Raw genomic sequence first — 11,663 nt, 5'->3', positions numbered from 1 at the left:
GTACTGTTTATTAATAACATATTCAAGAACACAGAATATGCACACAAGTTTCTATTCTGTGTTAATATTCTACTGCTGTGACTCAAGTGAACTTCTGAATCTTCTATATCTCTGTCCATCTGAAATAAAGCGTTAAAAAGAGAAGACACAAGATGACCTGTTTGTGTTGAAACAGCAGTGACTCCGCTGAGATATTTATCTGATTTTACAGCATGTTTGTGCACATTTGCACGTATATATATATATATATATATATTACTGTAGGCTCTTCTATAAAGCTGCTGTAGATCTGCACACCTTTATCACTGGAGGACGGACAGGTATAAATATTAATGAAGCTTTATTTCTGATATCATCTAATAAACATTTGACTAATCCAGCAAGATCATAAGTAGATGTCATTTGATTATCAGTTCATTTCTTACACCGTTACATTACATTATCTTCATTTAATGTGATTTAATGATGTTTAATTATCTGTGCGATGTTTGTTGTGATGTGTCTTAGATCATGATGGGAGAACCTGTGATGTTGTGGCTCGCTCTGCTCTCGGGGTTGTGTGTCACTGATGTGGCGCCGGGTGAGTTTACATTTATTCTTTACATTTATTCATGAACAGATGCTTTTATAGAAGGTGATTCACAAATGAGGAGAAAAGAAGCACTTCATCATCAGAGCAGCTGTAGATATAAAGGGCTCCCACTGCACATGGAAATACTCTTATATTATGGAAAGTCTCCTCCAGATATTAAAAATATATATTTTAATGCAATATCAGGGATGTTTGGGCGGTAATTTAAATTTTTTATTTAAACTTATCTCATTAAAATGTAGTTTTCATTCATTCATTTTCTTTTTGGCTTAGTCCCTTTAATCAGGGGTCACCACAGCAGAATGAACCACCAACTTATCCAGCATGTTTTATGCAGCAGATACTCTTCCAGCTGCAACACATCACTGGGAAACATCCATACACTTCCATTCACACACATACACTACAGCCAATTTTGGCTTACCCAATTCACCTGTACCACATGCGTTTGGACCTGGAGGAAACTCACACCAACACGGGGAGAACATGCAAACTCCACACTGAAAACACCAACTGACACAGCTGAGGCTCGAATCCGCGTCCTTCTTGTTGTGAGGCAATTGTGCTACCCACTGCGCCACCATGCTGCCCAAAATGTAATTTTCTACACCATATTAGTTTCACCCCTGTTATTATTGGTTAGGCTTTTTTTCAGCTCCATTGTATTCCTCTAAACAAGTGTTTCTCAACCACGTTCCTCATCGACCACCAGCTCTGCACACATTCCTTGTTTCCTTAACCAAACACACCTGATTCAGATCATCAACACTTCAGCAGAGACTGAAAGACCTGTTATTGGTGTGACAAAGGAGACTTCCAAAACATGCAGTGTTGGTGATCCTCCGGGAACATGGTTGAGAAACACTGCTCTAAACTGTTAGTCACTTTAGTCAAATGCAGCAACTAATCTGTTCATTAAGCCTAACATGTCAGGGTAATGTGTATTTTAGGAGCTTTGGCTTTAAAATCACCACTTCAAAGACACTTTAGCTAAATGTAAAGTTTTTAAAACTACTATTCACTGCAAAAAAAAAAAAACGCTGTTCTTAGAGTTTGTGTCTTGTTTCTAGTCTAAAAATCTAAAGATTCATATTCCAAACCCATGGCAAACAGAGTGGCATCAGTGCTCGGAAAATAAACTCCTTGAAATTCAGTCAGAAATAGGAAGAATATCTCATTTATTTTTAAACTCAAGACACGATGAGATTGTTTATAGAAGATGCCACATTGGACACACGAGACTCACACTTGAACATTTACTGAAAGGAGAAGAACCAACAAAATGTCAATATTGCAAAAGAAACTAAGCTGTTAAACATGCTTGTGGAGTGCCCTATTTTTAATGTTATCAGGCAACAATTTTTATCTGGAAAGACTTTAAATGAAATCTTTTTAAATGTGAATCCGTCTAAAATTGTACAATTTAAATCAAAAGCAAACCTTAAAGTGTTTTAGATTTTTATCTTATATATTATTATCATTATTATTATTTATGGATTTTACCTTGTGCATTATTTATGGCTTATGGTGACTTTTAATTGCTGGAATATTTTTTATAACTATAGGAAAGTGGTGTTTATAAAATGTGGGAAACTTGATCTGTTTTTTTTTTTTTTTTTGCCGTGACATAACCAAAGAAGCTGAAATAGCAATACACTCAATTCTCTCTCTGTCTCTCTCTCCATCTAAAGATTCTTAAATCAAGAAGAATTTTCTAAACAAGCAACAAATATTGTCTTGTTTTGAGGAATATTGAGTCAAAATTAAAAAAAATTCTCTTAACAAGCTAAATAATTTGCAAATTAAGTAAGCAAAATAAGGTTATTTCTAAGTGAAGAGTAGATTATTATGCTTGTTTCAAGGAAAAACTCAATTATTTTTAAATATTACATTTGTAAACTATGAAATATTTAAATATACGCTCATTTAAAAATGCTTCTTGATTTAGGAATTTTTCAATATTTAGACTAGAAACAGGACAAAAGCTCTAAGTAAGGAAAGTGTCTGGTGCATACGGAGAGGAGAGTGTGTCCTAGTTCAGAATGAAATAAAAAGACAACCACTGTGCATTAAAATAAAATAATCTCTGAAGGTGTGTGTGTGTGTGTGACGATTCCAAGTCTCCAAACCCCATTGGATGCTGATTGGATAACTCCATACTGATCATTAATTGGTGAAATGTGTTAGCTAGGCTTGGTCAGTGTGTTGTTACCCTACTGGCTTACTCTCGAACCTCATTCATTCATTCATTCAATTTTCTTCGGCTTAGTCTCTTATTTATCAGTGGTTGCCACAGCAGAATGAACCACCAACTATTTCAGTATATGTTTTACGCAGCGGATGCCCTTCCAACTGCAACCCATCACTAGGAAACACCCATACACACTCATTCACACACACACACACACACACACTAACTCATACACTACGGCCAATTTAGTTGATCAATTCCCCTATAGCGCATGTGTTTGGACTGTGGGGGAAACCGGAGCACCCGGAGGAAACCCACACCAACACGGGGAGAACATGCAAACTCCACACAGAAACACTAACTGACCCAGCCGGGACTCAGAGACCTTCTTGCTGTGAGGCGATCGTGCTACCCACTGCGCCACCATGCTGCCTATATTAGATTATAATATAATCTCTCTTTACGCTGTAACTCAAGTGAGCGGGTTGTACATGTGTGTGTGTGTTTTCAGCTAATCTTGCTCTGGGCGCTGCAGCAGTGCAGTCGTCAACAGGAGACCCCAATGGAGACGCTGAGCACGCGGTGGACGGAAACACAGACGCAGACTACCGTAAGGGCTCCTGCACACACACCGGCCGCGAGTTTAACCCGTGGTGGAGGGTGGATCTGGGTGAAGTGTCGAGCATCAACAATGTCACCATCACCAACAGAGGAGACTGCTGTGCGGAGAGAATACGAGGAGCGCAGATCCGCATCGGGAACAGCCTGGAGAACAACGGAAACAACAACCAGCTGTAGGAGATTCTGCACACAGTCGTCCACACACACACACCGCCCGCAGTTTAATTATTCACCACTGATTTGATTGTTCTTGTGTTAAACACTTGTATGATATGATAATGAGGGCCACACAGAGTCTGTGCATGCAGACGTTTGCAGGGTTTACAGATTTTCTTAAAGTGTGCTGCTTCTAGTGATATATAAATCAATCAGAATGTGTGTCTTTGTGTTTCTCCCTGTGTGTATGCATCTGTTTGTGTGTCTGTGTATGTGTTTGTGTGTGTTTGCATGTGTGCGCAGAGCTGCTACTCTTCTGGATGCTCGTGAAGTCTCTCAGACGTTTGAGTTTCAGCCGATTCAGGGCCGATACCTCAATGTTTTCCTGCCGGGGAATGATGAAACTCTGAGTCTGTGTGAAGTGGAGGTGTTTTCAGGTGAGACGGCTTCTATTTCACTGCATAATCTACTGCATCAGCCATAAAAAAAGCTTTAAATAAGTGTTATCTTCACACGTGTTGAGCTTTAAAGAGCCCCTATGATGGGTTTTTAAAAATGAGCTTCTGTCAGTGTGTAACACAGCTCTGAGTGAAGTGAAATATCCAGCTAAGGCTTAAATCTGAAGGTGCACCGTGTTTAAAACTATTGATTCATCTATAAAAGAGTCGACTGAGAGTGGTTCGAATTAGGGCCGGCCCTGTACATGTGGAGACCAAATAGTGGAGTATTGCCATTGCAAACCGGCCCACAATGATTGCATTGCTTATTAAATACAATCAATGAATCATAAAAGTACAGCCTGGTTTCTTCTACCTAATAACTCTCTGAATGGCCTGGGCATTTTAAAACAGCACTGTTTTGTCAACCAGCTTCAAAAATGAAGAACTAAACAATCTTTAATAAAGGGACCAGTGATTCCTACTTTGTGTCTTTATGGAGTGTTTAAAACAGACAATATTAATATAGCAAATAGATTGAGGATTCTATAAAAGATTCTAGCTTGTTTTTATTTCTTTTTTTTTTCAAATAAATTCCAAAAGCGAAAACCGCTAAAAGTAAAAATGCATTATTTAATAATAAAATATACATTCTGAACTCATTAAATACAACAAAACAGTTAACATTATTGTAAAGATTGATCCATAAATAATAAAATCAATAAACAGATAATATAAAGTCAACGTGAAAAATGTTAATATAAAAACATAAGAAAAAGAGAAGCAATAATCATCAAACACAATCTTTATCATCTCCTTCAGTCACCTTCCCTGTTCCGTTCATTGGAGATGCAGGGTCCAGAGCTTATATTCAGTTAGGACAACTCTTTTATAAACATGTCTCAGGAAAAATATTACCAGTGTGCAAAATATGTCAGTGAAAGATACTTCAGTATTGCATTTCAGTAAAATGCGATTTAGACTAAAAATGGGACAGTAAAACCAGGAAAAAATACAGTATGTCCTATATATAGACGACGGGTATTAATCTGTAATTGCCTATTTTTGATAAATGTATTAATATTAGATTAACAATATGTCTTTAACATCATCATTAGCACTTAAAAGCCATGCTAAAAATAGATTTTGGGCTCATCTCTTCTCATCATCATTATCCCCTCAGTTTTTGTACGCCTGAAGAATAATGTTAGTTTCGCTTCATTTTGACGAACCAATTTCCAAAATATATCAGGTATATAAATGGGGCATGCAATGAAGCAAAGGCCATGGTGACCGTGTCTGTGCACAGATTCACGTTTTTGTGATGACCGGTCGGTCTTGCAGGTTACCTTGGAGAAACAAACTCTAACCATGAGAACACAGAACACGTGAGAAATGAGATGCTGCGAGCTTCCTGTTGATCACATGACCTTCACATGAAAACAATTTCAACTTTTAAAAAAACATTTTTAAATGAAAATTTCTAAATATTTAAGTACTAAAGCACTGTTAAGATAATTTGTCAAATGCAAATAAAAACGTTTTCACCAAGGAAAAGGCTCGGGTTGTGGGGCCCCCTAGTGGCAGTGGGGCCCTAAGGAGTCACTTTGTTCCCTTATAGGGAGGGCAAGCTATGGTTCGAATGAATCGTTGCTGTGACGAATCTTTAGCCGTCTTGGCGTGACGATACGGAACTCAAGCCCCGCCCATTTGTTGCACGTGCAGACCCGGGAAAATTGAAACCCCCCAGCCCACAAACACTGTAGAAAGAAAAAGAGGAAGACAAACACTGCAGCAGATCCCAGCTGAATCATGTTGTGCAGACGCTGTGCTCTGAAGTGTGAGGGAGAGTTAAGGGCGTCACACACGTGACACGGCACGCACATGACAGTTGAAAGTCTCACACACCAGACGCGCACATTCGCATGTTATTTAAAATGAAACTAATCTGATGGCGCTCTGTAGCTCAGCAGAGAAATGAACAGTGTCCTGAGCTGAGGCTGGGTGCTGCGGACAGCTGCTGACTTGCGGCGCTGGTGTGTGTACCCTGATAGAAACCTATGTTTAGAATTCTGAAATGCATGGAGCTTCTGCTGTGTGACCCCCTTTAGTGTTGTTCTCCCCACCCAAACATGAGGATGTGAAGAGTCAGTGGATGAAGTTTATCTTTGCTAAAATACCTCAGCATTATAGCCCCAGCCTTGTGCTGTGTTCCCCTCATTTCTCTGACGAGTGCTTCAGCAATCTACACACTTACAATGGGGGATTCATCGGCTGTTTGTTAAAAGAAGGATCAGAAAAGACTATTGAGAGACTTTGTCAGAGCTTATGGACCAGTTCCTTCCTCCGTTTCACAAGAGTAAGTAACTGTGATTGAAATGGCTGTCTCGTTGTTTTCTCTAGCTTGCAAATTCTGTATTTAATTGTGTTTTGTTACTCGTAACTGCTCCACATGGCTTGTACTGTATCTTTAAATTCTCATATCGCGTCTAAAGCCACATTGAAAATGCGACACGTGCCGCTTAGTTTACGGATTTCAATGTGTTTGTGCGCTCGCGATCCTCTGCCATTTGTCATTGCTATAGCCACCGACAGCTCTTCATACACAGGTGCAGCGGTCAAGTTTCAAAATAGTTCGGCTTTTGCCACTGTGTGGATTAACACTGAACGTGTGTCATGGTTAAGACTACAGTAATATACTGGTGTTTAACTGCACTCCTGTATTGGCCTCACACACACACACACTCTGCACTGCGACTACTTCAACACTGTTGATGAGCCGTGGTGGGTGTTTCTCTGAATGCAGTCGACCAATCACAACAGACTGAGTCATCTTACCAATCAGCGCAGATTAACTTCACGTTATCGAGGGGTTTGGGAACAGATGAATTGCTGAATGAATCATATGGGAGTTGTTGTGATAATCAGATACAAATAAATGCAGATTATAACACAATGAAAGTGTTTTGACCTGATGCAGACCACCCTGTGGTTGGAGACCCCCAAAACCAGAATATGAACTTCTATAATGCACAATAGGGGCTCTTTAAAACTAATTAAACTGTTTGATAAAGCAGAAAAACTCCACAGAGAGCAGAAGCCTACTAAAGTCACAGAAGAGCTTCAGATATTACATTAAGAAGAGAGAAAATGTTTGATTTGGGGATGTTATTAATGTTAATGTAGTGTTGTATAAAACCTCCATATTTAATCTATCATTTAAAGAGATATTGCGTATTGTTTTGGGGATAGATTATAAGTTTAGCCAGGGTCTCTCAGAGGGGCTTACATTAGTTTAACGCTTTGCTTTAATAAAGCTAAAGGCCATGTTTCATTAATTCTCCTTCAGCTTAGTCCCTTTATTGATCAGGGGTCACCGCAATGGAATGAACCACCAACTATTCCAGCATGTGTTTTACACAGCGGATGCCCTTCCAGCCGCAACCCAGTAATGTACAGTACTAAGTTGCTGGATAAGTTGGCAGTTCATTCCACTGTGGCGACCCCTGATCAATAAAGGGACTAAGCTGAAAAGAAAATGAATGAATGAATGAATTTCTGTGGGTTGTATTAAAATTTGTCGGAGTTTCAAGTAGTTTTAAATGATTAAATTGTGTATTAAATAATTAAATGACCTTTTAAACAGTAATTATAACGAAAAGTCATTTAAATACAATCACTGAATGTGTGCAGCTTATATTTGGCCAGTGTAATATTCCTACAGCTAGTCTATAGCATTAATGTGTGCTAATGTAGTGTGTGTGTGTGTGCTCTAATGTAGCAGGTCCAGCTGGGAATATCGCTGCTGGAGCCGCCGCTGTTCAGTCCTCCACTTGGCCTCATGATGGTGAAGCAGGGAACGCTGTGGACGGAAGCACCGAGTCTGAGTATTTGAAGGGCTCCTGTTCACACACTCTGGGGGAAACCAACCCGTGGTGGAGGGTGGATCTGGGGGGAGTGTTCAGCATTCGCCGTGTCAGCATCACCAACAGAGGAGACTGCTGTGAGGAGAGGATAAACGGAGCTCAGATCCGCATCGGGAACAGCCTGGAGAACAACGGAAACAACAACCAGCTGTGAGTCTCACACACTGCACACTCCGTACACAGATGAAGACATCCAGACTTCAGTTTCCTGCTTATTTTGGCCTCTACAATTACTATCACTGTTGTTTCTTCTGCTACGTGTGTGTGTGTGTGGGTGTGTGTTTGTGTGTGTGCGCGCAGAGTTGCGACTGTCAAGCACATTTCAATTGGAAACGCAGAGACGTTTGAGTTCAGGCCGGTTCAGGGCAGATTCCTCAACATTTTACTGCCTGGGGTGAACGTTTACCTCACTCTGTGTGAAGTGCAGGTGTTCACAGGTGAGAGAGGACAATGACAAACTGTATATATATGTGTGTGTGTGTGTGTTTTGCCCTAATGATATTCTGATCTCTTTGTCAGACTGAGGACTGAGCTGAAGCTCTGATCACAGAAACTCATACAGGATTAAACAGCAGACTCCGTTTGACTGTAATATTCCAGTTTCTGCTAATATTTGAATAAAGATGAGTCTCTGAGAGCTGTTTCAGTGCAAGCTTCATTCATGACTGCACCTCCTCCAGCTTTACTGAACACTGCTGCTGTAATGAGCGTAAGATAGAACCGTATATTAATCAAACATCTTATTAAACATGAGCTCCAGTCATCATCTCCTCTGTAAGGGAAGTTTAATATAAATGTGAGCCTTTATCATTCTTTATGAAGCTGCTTGTTGATGTATAGTGTCTTGTGGTCAAACATAATACAGAAAGTACAAGTATATACTTGAGTGTTCCTTTAAAGCAGGGGTTGCTGTCGACGCCAATAGCCTTGTGGTTAGTGTGTCGACACATGGCACTGAGGTGTTCACGCCGACCTAAGTTCAATTCCCAGCTCGAGATCCTTTGCCGTCCCTTCACCTGTCTCTGCTCCTCGTATTTTCCTGTCTCTAAATCTCCACTGTCCTATCACAATAAATAAACCCCTAAAAAATAATTATAAAAAGAAGCAGGGGTGCCCAAACGCATTCGTTTTGAAGGGCCAAAAACCAAAAGGTAAATATGCCAAACTATCTTACAATAAAGTTACCACGGGTAATTTCCTCATTTAATCATTTAATATTCTTAATCTTTTCAAGATAAATGGGAAATATTACTTAAAATAATATTGTCTAATGCAGTGGTTCTCAACTGGTTTGGCCATGAGACCCACATTTTTACATGGTCATCAAGCCGCGACCCAAATGTTTAGGAACTATAATATAATTTTAGGAATTATAATTAATCTGTATTTATTTGTTAACATACACAGGTAGTGACAGAGAAACCATAAGAAAATCACCAAGACTTACAAATAAACAATACTTTATTGCAGTCATTTGCCAATACGTACGCACTTCTGTGATGCCCTCAGCTCTTGGAGTCGTCTTTGAGAATAATCCACAGGTTTGTCCTTGCATCCAGGATGTTTGGTTTCTAAATGTTGTTTCTTGTGAGAGCACCTGTCTACATACGACACACTGAGGTTTTAAGCCTTTTTCTGTCATCAATATGTGTAAATCCATACTTTACATATTGGGGGTTGTACTTATGCGTCGACATAATTGTTGCTATAATTAAATGAAATTTCAAATGTCTGACGGTACGGTTGTAATTTAAAATTAAAGTCTGGGATAAGCAAAACAAGTTAAAAATGAAATTATTTTTGTTTTTTTGACCACCCACTGAAAATGTGACCCATCAGTTGAGAAACCCTGGTCTAATGCAGTATACAGGGTTCATACGGTCCTGGAAAACCTGAAAAGTCATGAAATTTGGAAAACGCATTTTCCAGGCCTGGAAAAGTTTTGGTAAAACAGATAAACCTAAAATGTTTTGGAAAAGTCAGAAAATTTGCCTAACAATGATCTGGGTACTTGAATATAATAAAGATGAACTGGACTTATGACACTATGTTTATGGGTAAACTTCAAAATAAAATGGGTAAAAAAGCAGCAATTTAAAAGATCAATAGCAATGTTAGCTTCGCTCTCTTTCACTTGCTCCCGCCGTAACTCAAGATGCATTTGAGTGTCGTGTCCAGAAACAATCTAACTGCAGAGGTAAGATACTGTGGGTGCTAAAGGCTAATTTGTACTAATCTTAAGTCTTGTGAAAACACAAGCCAACATAAACTATTTTACAGATATAAATATAAACTACATGGATTGTCACATGTTTTTTGATATGCTGTAATAAATTTGAACATGCAGTTTTTTTTCTTATTTACCTTAAAGTTTTGGAAAAGTCATTAAAATGTGATGTAGTTTTAGTAAAAATGTGTATAAACCCTGAGTATAATGTTTAAAATAACACTGGAGTACAACGCTGAATTCATTTGTCAAGATGAATCTGACTGCAAAGACTTTGGTGAGCAAGTCAAGTCATTGTCAGGTGACAGTATGTACATTTCAACAAAATCTGATTAATTTACACCATTTAATCAGTAACTTTTGACAATGAAACAAACAAACAAAGGGTTACATTACATGTGAATGGACAATCTCTAAACCATCTGCATCATTCTCAGATGGTAAAGCTTTGCCCCGAGGCCCTGCTTTGAGCATCTCTGCAGTAAAGCTTTAATGACAACAACACTGGAAATATAGGTGAAATCATGTTCATCATTCAGATCATAATGTCAAACACTCACTGTACTTATTAAAGTACATCAAAGAGCAAGTGTTAAGTCTGATTGTGTGTGTGAAATGGTGAAGGACAGTGCTGAAGAAGGAAGATTTCACATGACAATTCAGGAGTCTCCAGACAAATCTGAATCTTAAAGAGTCTTTTAATGTCAAAGTGATTCTTCTTCATATCAGAGAGTTTTTCACAGAAATGCATAATAGTCATTATATTAGCTCCAATAACCCAGCAAGTTAACCCAGAGCTGAAGTAAAAGCTGTAAAGAGTCTGATAGTGTTGTGTCAGTGGTGTTTTGGGGAACTGCAGGACTCTGCTGCTGGAGATAAGCAGAGAGCTTTCTGCACATTCATCATCTGCTGGTGAAACAGCTTTGAGTCACTGAAGATCTTAATCTGATTTTGGCAAATACTGTGTGAACATGGGTTTCAGTACACTACTCAAACACAGCAACAAATGCTGTTCTTACTTAGCTTAAATATCTAAAGCATCTTATAGACGAGCCAAAAATCTAGTGTTGCTTTCTGACATAATCATTTAGAAGTGGGTTTTTCATTTAAACAAGCTAATTAATCTGCCAATGGGGGAAGAGAAATACTCTGGTTTTTCCTTCGATGTAAGATTATTCTGCTCATCTCACTGGCAGATATTCTTTAGCTTGTTTTAAGGTGAAACTCACTTCACTTTGACTCATTATTTCTGAAAACACACTGTTTTGCTTGTCTAGAAAATGCTTGATTTCAGTATTTGTAGATATTTTGGACTAGAAACAAGACAAAAACACCGTAAAATAAGCATTTTTGCAGTGCAAAGTGAACCAATAGAAAAAGCTTTAATGTTAACAGGTGTGACAGTGATTCAGTGAATTAATCTAATGTTTCCAGTTAATAATTCAGGATAATATCATGATTTTCTCTGGTTAGAGATGCTGTCAACATCAGCTCATTCTCTTATTATGATTGA

The 11,663-nt window shown here is 38.7% G+C and overlaps 2 protein-coding genes across 3 annotated transcripts in view; one reads left to right on the top strand and one right to left on the bottom strand.

Annotated features, from left to right (window-relative positions):
- The first annotated feature begins 235 nt into the window (after positions 1-235).
- On the top strand, positions 236-8,553 carry si:ch73-359m17.2 (uncharacterized protein LOC799904 homolog). 2 transcript variants are annotated; one of them, XM_056480040.1, is made up of 7 exons: positions 236-320; positions 508-580; positions 3,295-3,577; positions 3,864-3,997; positions 7,782-8,073; positions 8,224-8,360; positions 8,443-8,553. In XM_056480040.1, exons 2-7 carry the CDS (start codon positions 511-513, stop codon positions 8,445-8,447), a joined length of 921 nt encoding a protein of 306 aa, XP_056336015.1. In that variant the 5' UTR covers positions 236-320; positions 508-510; the 3' UTR covers positions 8,448-8,553. The 2 variants fall into 2 exon arrangements, with proteins under 2 accessions (XP_056336015.1, XP_056336013.1); XM_056480038.1 differs by having other exon boundaries at positions 7,779-8,073.
- A 1,949-nt stretch (positions 8,554-10,502) lies between these two features.
- Positions 10,503-11,663, bottom strand: part of LOC130247180 (1-acylglycerol-3-phosphate O-acyltransferase ABHD5) — a 7,199-nt gene continuing 6,038 nt past the window's right edge. Inside the window, exon 7 of the mRNA XM_056480387.1 lies at positions 10,503-11,663. This exon is cut by the window's right edge and continues 1,543 nt beyond it. The gene's annotated coding sequence lies outside the window, so the exon portion shown is untranslated.

Source organism: Danio aesculapii, chromosome 19 (genome assembly GCF_903798145.1).
Source record: "Danio aesculapii chromosome 19, fDanAes4.1, whole genome shotgun sequence".
Taxonomy (NCBI): domain Eukaryota; kingdom Metazoa; phylum Chordata; class Actinopteri; order Cypriniformes; family Danionidae; genus Danio; species Danio aesculapii.
Note: the sequence above shows the minus strand (reverse complement) of the source record. Positions and strands in the feature narration are given on the sequence as shown.

Coding starts and splice junctions, on each gene's coding strand:
- si:ch73-359m17.2 (XM_056480038.1), top strand. CDS start 511: ATGATGGGAGAACCTGTGATGTTGTGGCTCGCTCTGCTCTCGGGGTTG. Junction 3,998..7,778: donor TGAAGTGGAGGTGTTTTCAG/GTGAGACGGCTT, acceptor GCTCTAATGTAG/CAGGTCCAGCTGGGAATATC. Junction 8,074..8,223: donor AACGGAAACAACAACCAGCT/GTGAGTCTCACA, acceptor GTGTGCGCGCAG/AGTTGCGACTGTCAAGCACA.